Here is a 20,418-nt window from a genome sequence, read left to right as displayed (position 1 = left end):
ATTCAGAATCAGGTTTGTTGACACACACACACAAGGAATTTTGTTCCAGCTGTTTGTGACTCAAAAGTACAGACATAAATAAAACCCATACATGAGAAAAACAGACTATACGAGACAGTATAGACAGTGTGGGTAATAAATAGGAATACAGATCAGTAATGTACATAAAGTGTGGGAGTGCATGGTAGTGCAGATGACTGTATTGTGTGTCAGGTATGATAGAGTTTATAAAACTTTGTACAATATACGTGTGTGTGTGTAACATACAGATAATGTTATGACAGTTCTGTGCAGTACTTAGATAGATCTGAGAAGGGAATATAATTATGGTCAGTTGTTAGTGAGGGTGATTGCTTGGTTGATTAACTCCTATTAATCTCAGTAGTGGCAGTTAACAGTTAGAGCATAAGCACAAAAATATATACAGCAAAATACAACCTTTACTTTTGCACCCAGCAAAAATGCAAGCTTTATGCATTAAACTATATGTAAGCGAAGTAAGAAAATAGTTAGAAACATGGAAAGCACAAATTGCAGGCCAGCAAAACGAGATGTTTTCAAAACGAGTACGGTATCAGCAGAGAGGCGGCAGTTTGTCAGGGCTCAAGAAAACCATTAGAGGATTTTAAACTGGGTATCGAAAAAAAAAGAAAAAAAAAAAGATGTGGGGTTGAATTTGCGCTTTCGGCATCCGCCGACTTGTGCGTTTCCTGTTTTGACTGCAATAAAAGCCGTTTTGCTCCTTTTTCTTATCCCCGACCTAAAGCTTCTTCGTTTTGATGAATATTACATTTTTATGTCGAGTGATGGCAAAGATACTTTTATTTTTGGTTAAAGAAACTGACCAGCTACTATGTTTCTACTATTTAGAATTCTAACTATTATTTACATGATAACTAGCTAAACTGAAGCAATATAAAAAATCCAAAGCTTACTGAATATTTTTTAATATTTGGGGGAATAATTGACTAATGTCTGTCTGCTCAGACACGGGCTCCGAGTTCTGACAAGACAAATTAACAAAGTAAAATGAAAAACCCATTATTGAGCTGTTCACATCTTCCAAGGGCATCACTATCTCACTTCTGTCGAACAAAATGTGCAATAATACATATTTACACAATGTGCAATATTTGCCTCCACACACACACACACACACACACACACACTATAATTTCAGGAATAAAAAAAGATTTATTAGAAAGTCTGTCTCTTCGATTTCATGTAAATACTGTGTAAACCTTGTGTGACTAAAGCGGTTAAGAAACTCACATGCGCTGCAAATGGAATAAACAGGAAACTTCAGAAAACTTTAGTGCACTCACCCTCTCAGAGCTCAGTGTGTGACACAGCTGGACGGCTTCTGCGAGATACTATTGTAGAGAAAGAGTCTTTAAAATACATCCAGCACAAAGGAAGTAACTTGTCTCTCATACAGAATATATCAAGTATTTTTATTTTATACAACATCTACTGATCGAATTGGTCTCAAACTTGAGAAATGAATAGGGCATGAGCCTGTAACTTTTTCACACCTGCTCGCAGGCTTTGGTGTCCTTCTCTGGCTCGGAAGGTTCTACGATCTTCAGCTCCAGTGAGGAACACCTCTGCTCAGCACTCAGTTTTTCCTGCACGGTCGTCTCCATCTGTTGCTCCAGAGTCTGCAGTTGTTTCTCGAGCTCGTGGGTCCTCTGCTCCAGCGCCACGCTCTTCTCTTCAGCCATGTGCTTCTCCTGGGTTTCTCTCTCCAACTGACGCTCCAAGCGTTCGACTCGAAACATGAGCTGGGGTGAGCTGGTGCAGAGAGGTGAGGAGTAGAGAGGAGAGAGGGTTCAGACACGAAACAAATGGTAGCTGCTCTGGTATTAATTTGCTGGCCCCAAGCTCAGTCTGTTCACAAAATGCACATTAATGACTTCTTTCCGTGTTACTGTTGAGCCCGTAATGTTTTCCAATGTCTGATTACAAATCAGGCAGAATTAATTCTCTAAACATACCCAGAAACAACACTTCCAAGTAGGGGCTGACAATCTCCAGCAAATCACACATTTGGGTCCTGACCAAGATTGAGTTTTGATCTAAAATATTTTATACTTTGACATTTAATCACTCCAATCCCCCTTTTCAGCTATGTTGGAAAATTCCTTTTAAGCCAAATTTGCCTTCGACAACACAAAACGTTTTACTACTCTATACACGCGTGTGTGTATGGAGAGAGATCTATCTATCTATCTATCTATCTATCTAACACACACACACACACACACACACACACACACACACACACACACACACACACACACACACACACACACACACACACACACACACACACACACACACACACACACACTAAATATATAAATTGTGTCATCTCACCCATCGGCAGAGCTGCGCATAGTAACATTACTCTGGTTCATTTCCAGGTCTAGAGAGGTGTCCTCGGCATCAAAACCTGAAATTGAGAATTCCTCCATGTCTGCAGAGACACACCCAAAAAAAAAAAAAAAAAAAAAAAGGATTATTTATATATCCACAGTTAAACAGCGCTTACAAAGCGCTTGTTGCTTCCTGACCCCCCCACGATACGAGAGGATGGATATTGTAAACGACGTCTTGAATTTAAAAGATTACTTCTCCCCAGGTCTTTGGCAAAATGTGTTTATCAGAATTCTGGACCAAGTGGTTTGATTGTGTAAGGTAATTACAGCAAGACAGGAACTAAAGAACAAATGTAACTTGCTTTTTTTTATTCGGAATGTTACATAAGGATTTGAGAGAAAAACTAAATTCCCACCTTCGCTCTCCTCGGTCACAGTAAGATCGGCTTTCCTCTTTTTGAAAAAAGGTTCAGCAAAGCTCAATTCAGGGGCTCCGTATTCGTCCGACATCAAGTGAGCTGATCTGATGAGCTTTCCGCCCCAGGTCACTCTCCTTTTGGGAATCTTGAACGAGAGCACTAAGTGTGAGCTATAAAATTAGACTAGGAGAAATTAAACACAAACAAATGAGTAAAAAAGCAATTACCTTGTGCACAGGGACCACATTCGAAGCCGTTACCAAAAGCTTCGTTAGGTTCCTTATTCGATCTTCCTGATCTCTCTGGAGTTGGTCTTTCTCCTGTAGGAGCTGGAACAGTGTCTCCTTCTCGTTCACAGTTGTTTTGGTGACTGACGAAACCTGTATGTGCAATCAAATTATTAAAAAGACGAAGAAACCAGAAAAATTACCCAAATTTAACAAGAGCTCATCGGGCTCATTCATTTCCCCCCTGATTTACCTCTTGGAGGCGACGCTTGAGGTCCACGATTTCATTGCGGTATCTTCTGAGAAGCGCACCGTCGTCCGAGACCTCAGTGACATGGGGGTCGTTCTTCATGCGCTTCGCCGCACTGGCGAACTGGTACACAAACAAATATCCAATTAACTATAAACTTTCCACCGGAGGAAAGAAATTCGACATGAATGATCAGTGGGAATCGCTTCTTTCCTCCTCACCTGCAAAGTGCTCACAGTTTCATCCACAGTTGCAGGTGTGATGGTGCAGATGATAACCGTTTTGGCGTTGCCACCCAGAGAATTCTGGAGGATGCGGGTCAGCTTGCTGTCTCTGTAGTTTGTGAAACCCCTTTAAGATGAAAAGTAAAGTCATGTGTTATTACTCTTTACATTTAGAACATAACGGGATAAAAATCATCAGGTATAAAAAGAAGAGAAGTGTGTTGAGTCAATCTTTGTCTATTATTAGAGATTAGTATGGACGTGCATCTCCTTAAATAAAGGTGAGAGCTGCATCTCGATGGATAGCCGATGATACGATACATTATAGATATACATGAAGGATGCGATACAATTCACCCCATTATGAAGCAGTGCGATCAGATTTTGATTCGATTAAACACAATGCAATTTAAAAAAAATTGTATAGTACATGTGGCTATGGTTTTTTTTCTTTGGTTCAGATGAACAGCAAATCACCTCTACTCAAGTGTCTTCTGTATAAAAGTATAGCGAATTTACTATTTGAAACGATGCAAAATGTCAGCTTTTATCTGATGCGTACGTTTTTTTACTCAAAACATTAACTAAATCTACCCTTAGTAATTGCTTCTAGCTTAGTTCTAGTTTTTCCGTTTTGTTTTAAAGATTTAAAGGCATCCATTTCGTGACCAGAAATAGTTTAAGAGGTTCTTCAACATTCATTGCATTTTTCTCAAACCAGAAACCGACATCAGTCTTTAACCTCACAGAGCCTGTGCACACGTCTCTGGACTAAATTTGTTCAAATAAACTGGATAAAACAGCAAAAAAACAAACAGACAAATAAGCTCTAATCCAAAAGGCAAAACCAGTTTGATTAATTTGGTGTACAAAAAAATGTAATTAGTTATTTAATTAGTATTAGAGTGTTTCATACTTCTGGCTCTCATCAGACAGTTTCTTGATGACTTGTCCCAGGGTAAAAAGACTGCGATTGATATTGCATCCCTCTTTCAAACGGGCCCCTAAATTTAAACAATCAGAAGAGACCAGTATATCAGTCACAATACTAGTACAATATAATAATCATTATCTGAACTGGCGAGACCTCGGCTTACCCTCTGCTCCAGTCTGACTCGCACGTTCAGCCCCTGCGAGATCCACCAAGTTCTATTAAAAGGTGTGAGGGAAAAAAATTAGAGTAGACAAATGCTGTAATTATATACAGCGGTGGCCAAACGTTTTGATAATGACACAGACATACATTTTCACAAAGACTCCAGAATGTTCTGAAGGGTGATTAAGAAGTTCCTCAATGCCATGAAAATAAACTTACAATGCTTTTTATTCAGCATGATTGCAAAAGTTATAACTAGGTGAACAAAACATCAGAAATTCTGAGACAGGAACCTCACCAACATCTTAACCCCATTGAGAGCTTGTGGTCAATCATCAAGGGGCAGGTGGACAAACAAAAACTCACAAATTGACAAACTCCAAACGTTTATTATGCGAAAAAAGGCTGCCATCGGGCAGGACGTGGCCCAGAAGATAATTGGCAGTGTCACGGTGAATAGCAGAGGTCTTGAAACACTGCAAATATTGACTCTTTGCATTGCACGAACTAAATGTATTCGTCAATAAAAGCCTTCAACACTGAGGAAATGCTTGTAATTGTGTACCATGGCAACATCTGACCAAAATGTCCAAAAACCATGAAGCAGCAGACTTTGAATTTGTCACACACACGAAGAAATTCAAGATTATATACATACAGGTCACAAACACATTACAGCACAGACACTTTTTGCATAGCAGCTCAGCAACACTGGGACTTGAACACCCAACCTCCTGATCAGTAACCCACACCCTAAACCACTGAGCTACCACCTCACCATGACCACATGGAACTTGAAATCATCAGCTCACCAAATGGGACACGATGATGGCGCCGTCTGCGTTTTCTCCAGACACTGGGTCGCTTCTCTCTCTGCTCTCCAAGATCTGAAAACAATAGGCTTGTGAGATTTCACCAGGAAGCAGGAAGGAAAAATTAAGTAGGTTGATCAGGGTCACTCACCATGCGGAAGATGGTGTGAGAGCGACTGCTCCTCTGGTTCATTTTGGTTTTCCCGTAATGTCGGTTTTCTGAAAGTAGAATATTCTGATTAATCGATTACCATGTCTCGGGAGTGTGTTGGATTGGTCAGAAGATCAAAATTTTAAGCGTATACGTTCTACAAAGACCTTTCATCGTGCACACAATGGCGGACGTTACACATTATCTATTTCACAGTATTAAGTGTAAAAAGTGTATTGCGTATTCAATGGTCATTGTGAAATAAATACTCAGGCTCATGTCCCATAACCCTACTGTGAATTATTCTGCTAATTAGCATGCACCGTTCGGGTTTATTCCATATTGAGAAAACAAATGACCACATTTACTTTCTCCTTTCCGGATCCAGGCCAGTGCTTGTTCTGGAGTCGTCACCAGCTCCTCGGTCAAATCGGCCACGTAGACGTTTTTCTGCCGGAGACACGAATGTTCGCTCATCGTGCATATAAGATGCGTTGCATTCAAAACGAGGGCCAATTAAGAGATCACACTTACGTAGTTGCCTTCGCGGATTTCCAGCGGTTTTCTTTTCCAGCTGTCGCACAGGAGATCCGTGACTGTTTCGTTGTAAATTTCCATGTAGCTCACACGCAGAAGAAACTCTTTCTTTGGACACTGGACACAGACAAAATGACATGGTTTTGACTCCCGTTGACTACGTATTAAATAAATAAACAAACAAATCTAATCCATCCATCAAATCGATCCTGTATCATACATTTTTGATTGTATGAAAAACATCCGCCATGGCCAGTGGGATCACGCCAGGGTTGTGCTCGCTGCCCATCATTGTAAAAGTCTTTCCAGAGGAAGTCTGTCCATACGCAAATATAGTTCCTGGTGGGGGAAAAAGACGATTCATGCTCAATATATATACACTATAGATTACACACACCATGTCCTGGCTGTCATACTTACCATTGTATCCTTCTACAGTGGACACCACCAGGGGTTTGGCGATGCCTTGATAGAGCTGATTGGTGGATTCTTCGGCACTAAAAACCCGATCTGGATTTTAAAGGCAATGAAAGAACAGTTATGCAAAATATTCGACTGTGAAGTTGTATTATATAAACATTATCTAGTTACTTACCAAAGCTAAAACTTTTGGTCATGTTGCCATCATCGTCAACCTGATGGATGGCCTGCTGATCAGCCTTCCAGTACAGCTGTACAGGCTCGGCATTCTCTCCCTCCTCACTACGATTGAAAAAAGAAGAGCAGCATTTTTTTAATACTATGAAAAAATTTTTTAATATTACTACAGAACTCCTACAAAAAAGGATTTATTTATCTGTGACATTACTTTTTTATTTGGAGGAATCGGTACCTCAGTAGTTAAGATGTTGATCAGAAAGTCGAAAGTTTAAATCCAAGCACCCACACAAGCTTCTGGGCTTTTGAGCAGTTAATCCAGAGCTGGGATTTGAACTCACCACCTTCTGATTGGTATTCCAACAGCTTTAACCACTGAGCTTCCACTATAACCAAATACTCTCTTTAATCATAGCCTGAGACAAGAGGGAACATCTGTCTGCTTGACAGGGATGAAAATAACCTGAAAATTGCCTAATCGGTTGAGAAAACGACTTTGAAACACTCATTATTTTGGTTAGTTACGCTGCCAACCAATTTAAAAGACTGGACTCTTCACAAACAGGATTTAAAATAGTGCAGAATTCCCATGAAGCCAATATATAATAGTGCAACACACCTAGAGTATGTAATGCAAACATGCAACTACAAATAAAATATGTATATAATGGAATATATTTCAATCCCGATCATCTTTTCTCAAGTCGTGACCTTGGGATCCTCCAGCTCCAGACTTGAGTTTTAGCATCATTTAACATCTCAAGGCATAAAACACTTCTAGATCCCCTCTAGAAACAGGACAATCTTCCTCCATTGGAAAAAGTTCTTAACTGAGTCTGCTGTCTATCATCATACAGAACATGAGAGTAGTGTTTTCTTTCACCTCCACAGGTCACATGACTGATTTGAACAGAAAGAAAAGAAGAAAGGGGCTTTTTAATTCTCCTATATACACAGTACAGTCTAATTCTTTCTTCGGAAATCCCAGAGAATTTAGGAAGGTGGGGTTGGGGCGCATTGTCAGACATGATACTGAAGCATAGACAATTAAGGGCCTTGCTCAAGGGCCCATAAGTGACAGATTGGCAAAACTGGGGCACCAGTAATCAACTGTGTCACTGGAAATTATGCTATGGAGTAAGAAGAGGTGGTTGTATGTAAAAATGTAATTTGGTGGAGTTTCATCTACATTGTCATTGTATTAGATTTAATGTAATAACGTACAACTGAATATATGACATTAATCAAGAGCTGTTGGCAACAATATTCCCTACCCTGGAACTTCTAGTGGTAGTTTTCGCCATTTATACACCAATCTTTTTACTTTTTAATAAAGAATATATAACTAATAAGACTACAATCCAAAACCCGGATCATAACTTCACAACTCTACAGTTCTTCCAAGTAACTCGTTCGTTTCCCAATTTATCGGATGTGATTTTTTTTACCTAATAAAACGACTAAATATCACAAAATCAATGTTTCTCTTACCGTGTAATAAGGGGTCGAACCCTAACACAGACTTTGACCGCAGATTCTTCGGTCATTTTTGTTTCATATCCCTATGCAGCTACCGGACGCTAATAAATCCAACGGCCCACATACACAACACTGCGCTGCTCGATTCAAACCGGTCAGTTGAAAGACATTTTTTAAATTTTGTCGCGATTTGATTGGACAACGTCAAACGCCTCCGTCCAATCACAACGCGGAAGCAATCACGTGACCACCAACGGCGACTGGTTTTAACTCTGAACTAGTGATGGGACGATCGGATCATTTTTGTGATTCGGTTCTTTGAATCTTATCCATCAAAATGAATGAATCTTTTACGAGTCATTTAATTCATTTCGTTCCTTTGATCAGAAATAAAATATATAACAATAATACATTTTCAAAAAGCGATTTCGCCCCAACATGTGTACATACACAAACTTTGACTATGGTTCCAATAATGAAAATAGTGATGGGAAGTTCGCATCATTTTAGTGATTCGGCTCTTTGAATCTCATCCATCAAAATGAATCTTTTATGAGTCATTTAGTTCATTTCGTTCCTTTGAACAGAAATAAAATATATACAAATAATACATTTTCAAAAAGCGAATCCCCCTAACATGTCTACATACACAAACTTTGACTATGGTTCCAATAATGAGAATATGGCAATGCTGCTAAGGACAAATTATGCTAAACAGAATAAGTAGCTCACACCCTCATATCTTCTGGTTCATGTCGTTAGTTCTTTTTGCCAGTTGACTCCTATAAAAAAAGTAAAAAATTATCTATTTTATTGTGTAGCGTCTTTGGGAGTCACGTGACAAAAAAAGGACTCGGACCAAACATCTCATGAGATAAACTACTCAATTAAATTTCCGGCACATAACCTCCTGAGCTTTTGCGATGCTTTGCACATGCGCGTCCAGTAGAAAATGAACGAATAACTTGAGACTACTCTTCTTTTGAGTCACATTAAAGACATGCCGAACCACCAGATGTACAAGCACCATTTGGATTTTACTCCATGTACAGTTTGAACATTGGACCTCTTTGAGTGTTTAAAGACTCCGGCATGGAGAATCTGGTGTTGATCTGTGATGATCTCAAATGAGTTATTTTATGAGTTGCTCAGTAGCTCCTGGTTCCACAACCTTAAATGACTATAAGACTGTAGAAAGAACATTACTCATAATCTTACATTCCAGTGCTCATGCTAGTTCTCACTCTCCAGTGTTCTGTATTGTTTTAAAGATTTATAATCACCAAAATGAGAATTCACTCATGATATCCAAGAAGGCTGATGAAGTTCTTTGTTAGAGAAATTGTAATAAAACACTCTTTTGGGGATCTAAATACTTTGAGTTTCCTCCACAGTTGCTTGTGCATAATTCCAGCTTCAAGGTAAAATTCCAGTGTTTTAAAGCACCGGGTCAGTCATGATACAGCACCCCTGGATCACAGAGCATTAACAGTCCTTACTCAAGACTGGCAGCTTGGCAATACTGGGGTTTAAACCTCCAACCTTTCAATATTAGTAAACCAGAGCCTTAACCATTGACCTGTATGTCCTTGTTAAACACCCCATTCCAGATTCAGGACTCCTTTCACTCTTGTAATAACTCTTCTTAAATAGATTTGAAGCGTGACTGTGTATATTTGTGTTGATTCAGCCACACTAATTACTGAGTTGAATGAGTAAAATCAGGGGTTCAGTCAATGTTCATCGCAGTGGCATTCAGTGTGGTTGGGGACGGGGCAATTGTCAGAATTACTAAGTGAGGCCTCTCTTAGACTTAAGGAGCTGGAGAATTGAGTTCTTGAAATTGCCCCTATAAAATCGAACAGCATCAACACTAGTAAATAAATACTTGTCGATGTAAATTAGAATGTGCTGAAAACGTTTGGACAACATTTTGAACAATTTTAACATGATTAATGTGACCTACAAATGTAAAAACCAAGGTCCGTCTATTTCTACGGTGTCAAATGTTGGTTTATCCACTAGCAGTTGAAATTCTTCCCCCTTAAAATAAGTCCCCTTAAATACATTTCTGATGAAAAAGTACACATCCCAGTGGGTGGGGAGGTGGTAGAGTAGTGGTTGTGTTCAAGGTCAAGTCTAAGTTCATTTCTATATCACTTTTCACAATGGACATTGTCTCAAAGCAGCTTTAGAGAATGTACAATGTAAATATAAGAGAATTATCTGTATTTACCCCTGATGAGAATCCTGGGGCGACTGTAGCAAGGAAAAACTCTTAGATGTTAAAAGGAAGAAATCTTTAGAGGAACCAGACTCAAAAGGGGAACCCACCCTCATCTGGGTGGATCCCAGATGAGGAATAAAGCATCACATATCGCACGTGTGATTATAAATCATAAAAACAATACAAAACACATTCATGGTTAAGGCATTGGACTTTGGATCCGGGGGTGTGGGTTCGAGTCCTGACCATATAAGGCTGCCACTTGCAGGAGGACAAAAAAATGATTCCAGTAATATATATTTATATTGATAATAATGTATCAATATAAATATATATTGAACGAAAACAACGAAAACATTTCTGTCAAAATATTTATTTTAATAAATGTGATACCTACTGCATAATTCGAAAAATGGTTATTTATTATATTAATACGTACACATTAAATGTTCATTCACAGCTTTTTACAGCAAAAGGATGGTCTAAGAGGACTAAAAAAAAGCTTATCTGGGCACGATGACTCAGCAAGCCAAAATTAAACTATAAAAACCATAAGCACGTCCTGCACAGCTAGTCACCAGCACCTCTTTATTTCATACATGACATATTTCTGCTGAGTAAAATAGCCCTACTATACTCTTGAATATTTGTATAATCAATTCACTAAGATTAATAAATTACTCTTTACATCCTTCTAAGCTTTGATGAAACATGCAATTCAATATAGACATAGAAAATACAGCAATTAAATAACAATTCATAGATTAAATAACAAAAAGTCTGAAACCCCTGAAATTCCTAACTCTTGTACCTTTGATTGAAAATAAAAACGAACTAGAACATGACAAAAGTGCATGGTTATTTGGATACTTTAAAGATGTATTATTCCTTCTTCATATCGGGGCCACAGCTCGTCCTCTCGTGTTCGATTCCGCCGATACCGATTTGCTAACTTTAGTGTACAAACGACGTGTCAATCCTTTGAACAGACGAAAACTTCTTGAGGGAATTTTTATTGATCGCTGCATAAAAGCAGCTGTAAACATATAAACATATTCTCACCCACAAGACTCTTTGTATAAATTAATATATAAAAAACCCCAAACAGATCCTGTCCTGAAGCAAAGACCTGAAAGATCGACAATTATAGTATTGATGGTTTCTATAATTGCGACGTGATAGTGGTGGTATTAAGAGGTGGATTAAGTTGGGAAAGTCCCCACTGAAGGAACAGGTACCAAATGCACGACCCGCCACTAGTGTTCACATATGTATAAGAGGATTTAATGGTGAGGGTAAAATAAACCCTGTGATTTTCCCAATTTACAGCCAAAAAAAGAATCAAAACCTACGTGATCAAAAACATTGAAAATATATAATAAGTGCTACTCATCAGTGCAATCCACCAAATTCCTTTCTGTTAATTTCCAAATGTAATATTGTTAAAAGCTGCTCGCAGTCCACTTTTGGTGATATAAAAAAAAAAAAAAGATCAAATTTCATCCTTCTGGTCATTTCCGAATCTCTTTATGTCCAGGCATCAACCAAACCCAAAGAGAGCATTTAGGAAAGCGGAAAGAGTCCACTGTTCAGCAAAGCGTTTATGATATGGTGCAAGTGGAGGACTTCGGAGGCTGCTCCAGGATTGACTCACGCCGTAGATCGTTGGGCAGAGTGCCACCACGACCCCAGACGTTCAGCTCGCCAAAGATTCCTGTCTCAATCATCTCCTCCTGCCACGGTATGGGGATATTTCCAGAGGCAAACTCGTCGAAGAATTCTTTATCCACGTCTTCCAGGGCCACCCCTTTCACAGTGGAGAATGCGCCGACATCATCAAGGTTTTTGGCGTACACGGTCTTCGAATCGGGGACAAATGGAGGCGGCAGAATCCCTATGAAAACAAAGGAGATGATTTAGTGCAGAAACACCAGAATGTTGCTTTATCCAAGTCAGCAAAACGACTTCAATATATGCAGCAGTATAAAGTTGTAACTAGGAACAAGCCGGTTTCTGGCCTACCTGCATCCAGCTTTCTCCAGTTGATGCTGCTGAAGAAAGGGTGGGTGCGCAACTCATCGCAAGCCCCATTCTTGAAGCCCAATCTCTTGTCCACTTCCTTGGCTAGCAAAGCTTCACATATGGACTTTGCATTCTCACTGAATTTCTCTGTGTAGGTTACTGGGTCATTTAGGATGCGCTTCTTCACCTCTTTGTTCTCCACCTGTACAAAAAGTCTTTTTTTTTAATGAGTAGGCAAAGAAGGACTAGTAGCTGATATTTTGCATTTGTTTTCTTTGTTAGATAGATAGATAGATAGATAGATAGATAGATAGATAGATAGATAGATAGATAGATAGATAGATAGATAGATAGATAGATAGATAGATAGATAGATAAGAAATAGACATTAAATGCTTATGATGCTCTGAGAAGGCATCTGAACACTGTCTCACTGCACTTCCTGACTTAGTCACAAACTTTAATCTATTGATTTGTGTTGATGGACATGAATTTCCCTTTTTTTCCCGTGTCACTCGACTGCATGACTGCCTCCATCTGGCTTTGTCTCCAGAGCAACGGAGGCTATAGATCATGGGTAATACTAACAGAAATGCAAAAGATAATCTTATTTCTCAATTTTTATCAGTGAATAAGGAAGAAAATATACAGTAAGTGTTAGGGTAAGAGTTATACTATAATAAATATGTGCGTGGGCTACTGTTGGCCAAAGGAGGAGAAGGAGAGGAGGAAGATGTCTACAGAGACGGCAGGAAAAGGAGAAGTGTAGGAGAGTGACGGTTTGGGTGGGCACTTTAAATGTTGGTACTATGACTAGTAAAGGGAGAGAGATAGCTGATATGATGGAGAGGAGAAAGGTAGATATGTTGTGTGTTCAGGAGACCAAGTGGAAAGGGAGTAAGGCCATGAACATTGGAGGTGGGTTTAAACTGTTCTATTATGGTGTGGATGGAAAGAGAAATGGTGTAGGGGTGATTCTGAAAGAAGAGTACAGTTAGAGTGGAGTGGAGGAGAAGGAAACATTCTGGAGTGAATTAGATGAAGTGGTAGAAGGTGAACCTAGGAATGAAAAATTGGTGATTGAGGCAGACTTTAATGGGCATGTAGGTGAAGGGAACAGAGGTGATGAGGAGGTGATGGGTAGGTATGGTTTTAAGGAGAGGAATGTGGAAGGGCAGATGGTGGTAGATTTTGCTAGAAGGATGGAAATGGCAGTGGTGAACACTTATTTTAAGAAGAAGGAGGATCATAGGGTGACGTATAAGAGTGGAGGAAGGTGCACACAGGTGGACTATATTGTATGTAGGAGATGCAACCTTAAGGAGATTGGAGACTGTAAGGTGTTGGCAGGCGACAGTGTAGCTAGACAGCATCGGATGGTGGTCCGAAGGATGGTTTTGGAGGTGAAGAAAATGAGTAGGAGAGGAAACTGAAGGAGGAAGAGTGTAGTATGAGATTAAGGGAAGAGGTCAGACAGGGGCTCGGTGGTGGTGAAGAGGTGCTGAATGATTGGGCAACTACTGCAGAAGTGATAAGGGAGATGGCTAGAAAGGTACTTGGTGTGACATCTGGAAATAGAAAGGAAGACAAAGAGACGTGGTGGTGGAATGAGGAAGTGCAGGAGAACATACAGAGAAAAAGGTTGGAGAAACAGGATTGGGATCGACAGATTGATGAGATGTTTAGGAGAGATTGCAGTGAAGTTTTAACCAGGTTGTTCAACATGATTTTGGAAGGTGAGAAGATGACTAAGAAATGGAGAAGGAGTGTGCTGGTACCGATCATTAAGAATAAGGGGGATGTGCAGACCTGCAGTAACTACAGAGGAATAAAGTTGATCAGTCACACCATGAAGTTATGGGAAAGAGTAGTGGAAGCCAGGCTGAGAGAAGAGGTGACCATCTGTGAGCAACAGTATGGTTTCATGCTGAGGAAGAGCACCACAGCTGCCTTATTTGCTTTGAGGATGTTGATGGAGAAGTAAAGAGAAGGTCAGAAGGAATTGCATTGTGTGTTTGTGGATTTAGAGAAAGCGTATGACAGAGTGCCAAGAGAGGAGTTGTGGTATTGTGATAATAAGGAAGTCGGGTGTGTCAGAGAAGTATGTGAGGGTGGTGCAGGACATGTAAGAGGACAGTGTGACAGCAGTAAAGTGTGCAGTAGGAACGACAGACTGGTTCAAGGTGGAGGTGGGGGAGTTTAGGTACCTGGGGTCAACAGTGCAAAGTAATGGAGAGTGTGTTAGAGAAGTGAAGAAAAGAGTGCAGGCAGGGTGGAGTGGGTGGAGAAGAGTGATAGCAGGAGTGATTTGGGATAGAAGGAGAGTGAAAGGGAAAGTTTATAGGACTGTGGTGAGACCTGAGATGTTGTATGGTTTAGAGACAGTGGCATTGAGTAAAAGACAGGAGGTGGAGCTAGAGGTAGCAGAGCTGAAGATGTTGAGATTTTGGTTGGGAATGACGACGACGATAGACAGGATTAAAAAATGAGTTTATTAGAGGGACAGCGCATGCAGGACTTTTTGGAGACAAACTGTGAGAGGTGAGATTGAGATGGTTTGGACATGTGCAGAGGAGAGACATGGGATATATCATTAGCAGAATGCTGAGGATGGAGCCACCCGGAAGGAGGAAAAAGGGAGGACAAAGAGGAGGTTTATGGATGAGGGTATGGAGACGGATGATTCGCTGTGGCGACCCCTAATGGGAGAAGCTGAAAGAAGAAGAAGAAGAAGAAATGTGTCCATCTCTAATTACCGCAGTCTCCTTAATTACTGTATTTTGACTGGAAGGAACCACTGACGAGTAGCTTAGTGATAACAAATGAGAAACAAAAATATACAGCGCCAGTGGTATCCAGTGGCAAAAAGAAAACTTTGTCGAAGGCACCAAAAGTACTTCCTACTGAAATACATCACATAGAAAGTCATCCCCAGTGACACAAAAGAAGCGGGAAATTCGTGCCTATGAACACCAATGAATCAATAGATTACGTTTCATGACTGAGACCGGGCGCCTATATTTCCCTGAATGGATTGGAGGGCTTTTAAAAAAAATCTAATCCCAATTTTATAATCCCACCTCCAGGGGGAGCTAATAGGTAAATATTATAGGAATTTTAAACATGAGTGGAAATTTCACATATTTAAATTGCCCAGTTCCTGTCTTGGAGGGTTCAGGTCCAGACCCAATTTTTTTTCACCTTCTCTAATAAACGTACAAAACAGCAAAATATAAAAAAAAAACGCGCTTTCCGGCTCTTCAGTTCTAAAATTGAGAAACCCTGGTCCTCAATTGTGACCTTGCATTCCTCACTCATTGCATTTGAAAAACTTTTGCTAACTCACATTTTGAGGTCTGTCTGATAAAAAAAAAAAAAATGATTACAAAATAAATAATACTTGTCAATATGGTTAAATAGTAGATTATTATAATTTTTTATAGATGGATTTTCACGCTTCATAACACCATAGTTCTCTCCAGGTTGTTTATTTTATACACCAATCAGGCATAATATAACGACTTTTTCAAAGAGAATTGAGAAAGAATTTCTTTAGTATTGTATTAAAAATTGTTAAAAAAAAAAAAAAAAGCTTCTATTGTAAAATTCTGTAAAAAAAGAAAAAGACAAAAAAAAAAAAAAAAAACAAGAATTTTCTCCAATCCTTCAATAATCTGTATTTTTGAAACACAAGACTTCTTTTCCCATTTCAGGGTGAGAATGATTTTTCATTTGTGTCTGTAAATACAATAAAATGTAGTCGGTCACCTTCTCCCCTCGACTCCTGAAGGGTCCTTTAGCAGCAATGAACTCATAGAGGGTGACCCCAAGAGTAAAGTAATCTACAGAGTAGTCATACTCATCTCCTTTTAGCAACTCGGGGGCCATGAATCCTAAATTCAAAAAGAAGAAAGTCAAAAAAGTCAGCAGTTTTTTTTCTTACACTTTAAATCACAATTTTTAAGTGTACAAGGTTTTTTTTGTTTTGTTCTGATTGTAATCTAACTGGGTTCACTGGATCATTGGTTCTCGGTTCACATGCTCAACACTGAGGGGCTTCAATCAGTCATACAATCGTTTACACCAGGGCGACAAAACAACACACCAGGAGTCCCAGCGTAGCCTTTCGTCTTTTCCTGGTCGTCTGCTAACTCCACAGCCAAACCAAGGTCAGAGATACGCACGTTACCTTTGAACAAACATCAGCACAAATGCAAACAAACGTCAAAGATTGGACTAAAACAACAAATCTGCGAAAGCATTAAATGGACTGCGTCTTTGTACTCTACGTCACAGATCTTCATAAATCTTCACCAGTTTCATTGCTGCTCTTTGTGGTGTGGGGGGCACTTTTACCTTCATTATCAAGAAGAACATTCTCTGGTTTCAGGTCTCTGTAGATGATTCTCTTCTGATGAAGGTGCTCCAACCCTTGGATGATCTGAGCCGTATAATAACATGCCCTGGGCTCATCGAAGCCTGGATTATTCTCATCTACATTATAAATGTGATACCTAAAAACAAAGGGAGCACAAAATCATATTTCTGATCAACATTAATTCAGCATCGGAAAGGCAATAAAATCAAAGGCGTGACGTGGATCTTAACCTCAGGTCTCCTCCATTCATGATGGTCATGACCAGACAAAGTTCTGTTTTGCTCTGGAAGGCGTAGGCCAGGGAAACGATGAATCTACTATGAACACGAGCCAGAATCCGTTTCTCCACCATGGCACCCTGGACAAGACCAAAAGATTAAAAGAAGTGGTTTTCCACACATTTGCATCAAGGTGTGAAAACGAAATGGTGCAATGGAAACTAGCATAATACATATACGTACGTAGATAAATGTATACATTTAAACCGTTCACTCTGTTGTACTTTTGTTTAGTGTTCAGGTTCTTGCTGCATGTCCAGTATACAACTTTTTGCCACGTAACCAACAGTATTACGCATAACATTTGATTATTTGATTTCTGAAAAGCGATAATTCTCGTCTCATTGCAAATGAATGCAAAAATGCACATATCCATCCGAAGTACATATATCCGATTGCCGGACAAATAAATTTTGCCAAATCATCAACTCCAAAAGGTTACTTGAAGTTACATGGATCTAAAGTTGGCAACTTCAGCAAAGGAAAATAAGGGACACTTTTTTTCTTAATAGGAAAATACGTTCAAGTTAATTTCCATAGCACTTTTCACAACAGACATTGTCTCAAAGCAGCTTTATAGAATTTTCCAGTTAAGGTGAGCAGTGTGTATTTATCCCTGATGAGCAGCCATGACGACTGTGGCAAGGAAAAACTCCCTTAGATGTTATGAGGAGGAACCTTAAGAGGAACCAGACTCAAAAGGGGAACCCATTCTCATTCAAGAGTGTGATTATAAATCTTAAAAACAATACAAAACACCGGAGAGGGTTTTTTGCTTGAATTAATTGCGAAAACAAATCTCTGATAAACATGTTCTCAACCTATTGATGTACAAATATATATCTATATCTATCTATCTATCTATCTATCTATTATATATATATATATATATATATATATATATATATATATATATATATATATATATATATATATAATTATTTACAAATAATAAAAAAAAAATACATCTTGTAATAAATTCTGCCATTTAAAACAGTAGCCTACCATTTCAGACTCTGGAGATGTTGTTATCCCATATACACTTTTCTACTATACATGTAGATTACGGGACAAACGCTGCTTTTATGTCTTAAATACGGAACGATTCCGTATTTTACGGAACGGTTGGCAACCCTACATGGATCCCTCTGACTGACACACGTAAAACGTTCATTTTCAGATTCACTTTTGTGGTTGCTAAGATTAAATTCTCCTTTAGCATGTCCTGGTTTACTGGCAGTTACTTCTGTGTCTCATCTGATCCAAGTATATTGTTCCATTCCTTCTGATTTGTCTAAATGCTTTCAGATGTGCATTTCCATGTGCCTTTTTATTTTTCAGATAACAGACACAATTGCGGTGAAGATCGTCACTTATTCATCCAACTGTTGTTTTTGCTGCTTTCAGGACATCCTGCAAATCTTTTCGATTTGGCTTTTCAATGGCTTCATCTTTTCTATTTTCTCTATAATCATTTCTCTATTAGTGTGTTCTGAAAACTTGCATTGCACATCTGTCTACAAATGAATATTTATATGCAAATACAGAACATTAAAAAGCGCCTTCACCTTCACCATGGCAAAAGCATCATACTTTATAATGACGAACCGACCTGGTGAGGTTTCCACAACATTTCTGTGAACATGATTTCTTTTCTTGTAACCTTAAAACATATTTTGATATAGTGTCCCAACATTTAAATTAAATTGCTTTTAAATACAGTGGTGGGAAGTAACGAATTACATTCACTCCCGGTACTGTAATTGAGTAGGTTTTTTTTGTGTAGTTCTACTTTTTAAAATCAGTTTACTTTTACTTAAGTAAGTAGTAAGTAACTACTGAACTGATTGATTGATGGGCGGGAACACAAACAAGTTAAACTCAAAAAAGATGAAGACGACAAGACAAAAGTGAAAGAGAAGCGAAAGTCGTTTAATGTTTGCGCTCACTGTCTGAATTCGGAATATGTCATTGTAACAGTATATTAAGGTGCAACGCTAGATTAGGGGGCTTAGTTAGTGACCCTTATAGAACAGGAACATAGTGGACCACTTCAAAATCCACAGTAGTGAGTCTTATGCAACTAAGCAGCTCTTGTAATCTGAGCAACAATGACATTCAACTGAAGGTGAAAGACTCTGCATTAGAATTGTTTCAGCTTTTAATATCTGTAACGTTAAATAAGTAAAGGGATTTGTTGTAGACAAGGAAATCTTTTCCTAATACGAAAGAACAAACACACATCAGTACATCCTGTTTATTATTTTGTTAAACACCGATTCTTATACCAGGTCATTTTGACGTTTGGTGTTTTTCTGACCATGTTGTGAGGACCTGACAAGCTATTTGCTCGATACGATTCTTACCTCATAGCCTTTCCTCTTCTTTAGCCTTTTTTTGTTCAGCTTCTTGCAGGCGTACATCTTTCCCGTAGCCCTCATCTGGCAGGCAGACACCTCGCCGAAACCACCCTTGCCAAGCACACGGAAGTCCAGGAACCAGTCCTCACCTATAGGCTGCATCTCCAGCCACTTCCACTGCAGGAACCTCTTAAAGTACATGGTTTCCAGGTAGAAGGTATATGGGACCTCCTTAAGGAAATCAAGAACACAGGCTAGAATGTCAACAAACAAGTCATCGGACGCATTCCCATGGCGCTCTTTCACCTTGGTGATGTCATTTTCGGGCAGAAAGGGACAGAAATATTTGGCTGCAGGGTCCATGTAGCGTTGGAGAATCTTGGAAGCCTTGCTGACCCGATCCTTGTCCTCGGCAGTGTCATATTCCTCCACATCCTTCCATAGGCGACAGGGCCCCTTGTATTCATTAGTCGATTCTAGGTATTCCCGGAACAGGCGCTTGCCGATGGGTTGTTCCACGCAGATGCTGTTAAACTGGAGGTCCAATGTCTCCTGAAGGCCCTCGCATACTGTGATGTGAGGGAGTTTGAGCATGGAATGATACTTCTTTTCCCGATTTGCTGCTGGGTTTGCAGAGCCATCAAAGCTTCCCCGAGCCGAGATGTATGCCGAATTGGCTACCACCGTTGTAAGACCACCAATATCCATGATGTTAAATCAATGGGTGGACTTGATTGGATGAAAATGCAATTAATTGAGCAGAAAAAATGCTTTTATGCAATTCTCTCCAAATAGACAACGTGCCAATAAAGGAGACAAAAGGGAAGTAGATTGGATAATCAGACATCAATATCCAGGGGACTCAGGATCCCGGGAAAACTGTGACTTGAAGGATCCCGGAAGAGAAAGTGTCCAGAGAAACCAGCTTGGGTCAGACAATAACATGAAAGTCTAAGCCCTAAAGGCACAGACTCTCTCAC

At 39.4% G+C, this 20,418-nt stretch overlaps 2 protein-coding genes across 4 annotated transcripts in view; both read right to left on the bottom strand.

The window, feature by feature from the left end:
* Nucleotides 1–8,332, bottom strand: part of cenpe (centromere protein E) — a 30,038-nt gene extending 21,706 nt beyond the window's left edge. For all 3 annotated transcript variants that reach the window (XM_046838367.1, XM_046838368.1, XM_046838369.1), the window contains exons 1-17: nt 8,186–8,332; nt 6,693–6,799; nt 6,518–6,607; nt 6,318–6,436; nt 6,095–6,214; nt 5,929–6,010; nt 5,561–5,628; nt 5,410–5,484; nt 4,599–4,650; nt 4,418–4,505; nt 3,499–3,628; nt 3,281–3,400; nt 3,028–3,180; nt 2,798–2,945; nt 2,380–2,479; nt 1,536–1,794; nt 1,326–1,373 (exon numbers count right to left, since the gene is read on the bottom strand). In XM_046838367.1, the coding sequence (XP_046694323.1) occupies nt 1,326–1,373; nt 1,536–1,794; nt 2,380–2,479; nt 2,798–2,945; nt 3,028–3,180; nt 3,281–3,400; nt 3,499–3,628; nt 4,418–4,505; nt 4,599–4,650; nt 5,410–5,484; nt 5,561–5,628; nt 5,929–6,010; nt 6,095–6,214; nt 6,318–6,436; nt 6,518–6,607; nt 6,693–6,799; nt 8,186–8,241 (1,815 nt within the window). In that variant the 5' untranslated portion in view covers nt 8,242–8,332. The remainder of the gene's footprint in view (nt 1–1,325; nt 1,374–1,535; nt 1,795–2,379; nt 2,480–2,797; nt 2,946–3,027; nt 3,181–3,280; nt 3,401–3,498; nt 3,629–4,417; nt 4,506–4,598; nt 4,651–5,409; nt 5,485–5,560; nt 5,629–5,928; nt 6,011–6,094; nt 6,215–6,317; nt 6,437–6,517; nt 6,608–6,692; nt 6,800–8,185) is intronic.
* A 2,472-nt stretch (nt 8,333–10,804) lies between these two features.
* On the bottom strand, nt 10,805–20,370 carry grk1a (G protein-coupled receptor kinase 1 a). Its single transcript, XM_046838397.1, has 7 exons — nt 19,445–20,370; nt 17,031–17,158; nt 16,779–16,936; nt 16,528–16,611; nt 16,191–16,315; nt 12,423–12,624; nt 10,805–12,294 (listed from the first exon to the last, which is right to left on the bottom strand). Exons 1-7 carry the CDS (start codon nt 20,144–20,146, stop codon nt 12,002–12,004), a joined length of 1,692 nt encoding a protein of 563 aa, XP_046694353.1. The 5' UTR covers nt 20,147–20,370; the 3' UTR covers nt 10,805–12,001.
* Between the last annotated feature and the right edge of the window lie 48 nt (nt 20,371–20,418).

Source organism: Silurus meridionalis, chromosome 24, assembly GCF_014805685.1.
Source record: "Silurus meridionalis isolate SWU-2019-XX chromosome 24, ASM1480568v1, whole genome shotgun sequence".
NCBI lineage: Eukaryota > Metazoa > Chordata > Actinopteri > Siluriformes > Siluridae > Silurus > Silurus meridionalis.
This window is presented reverse-complemented; position numbering and strand designations above follow the sequence as displayed.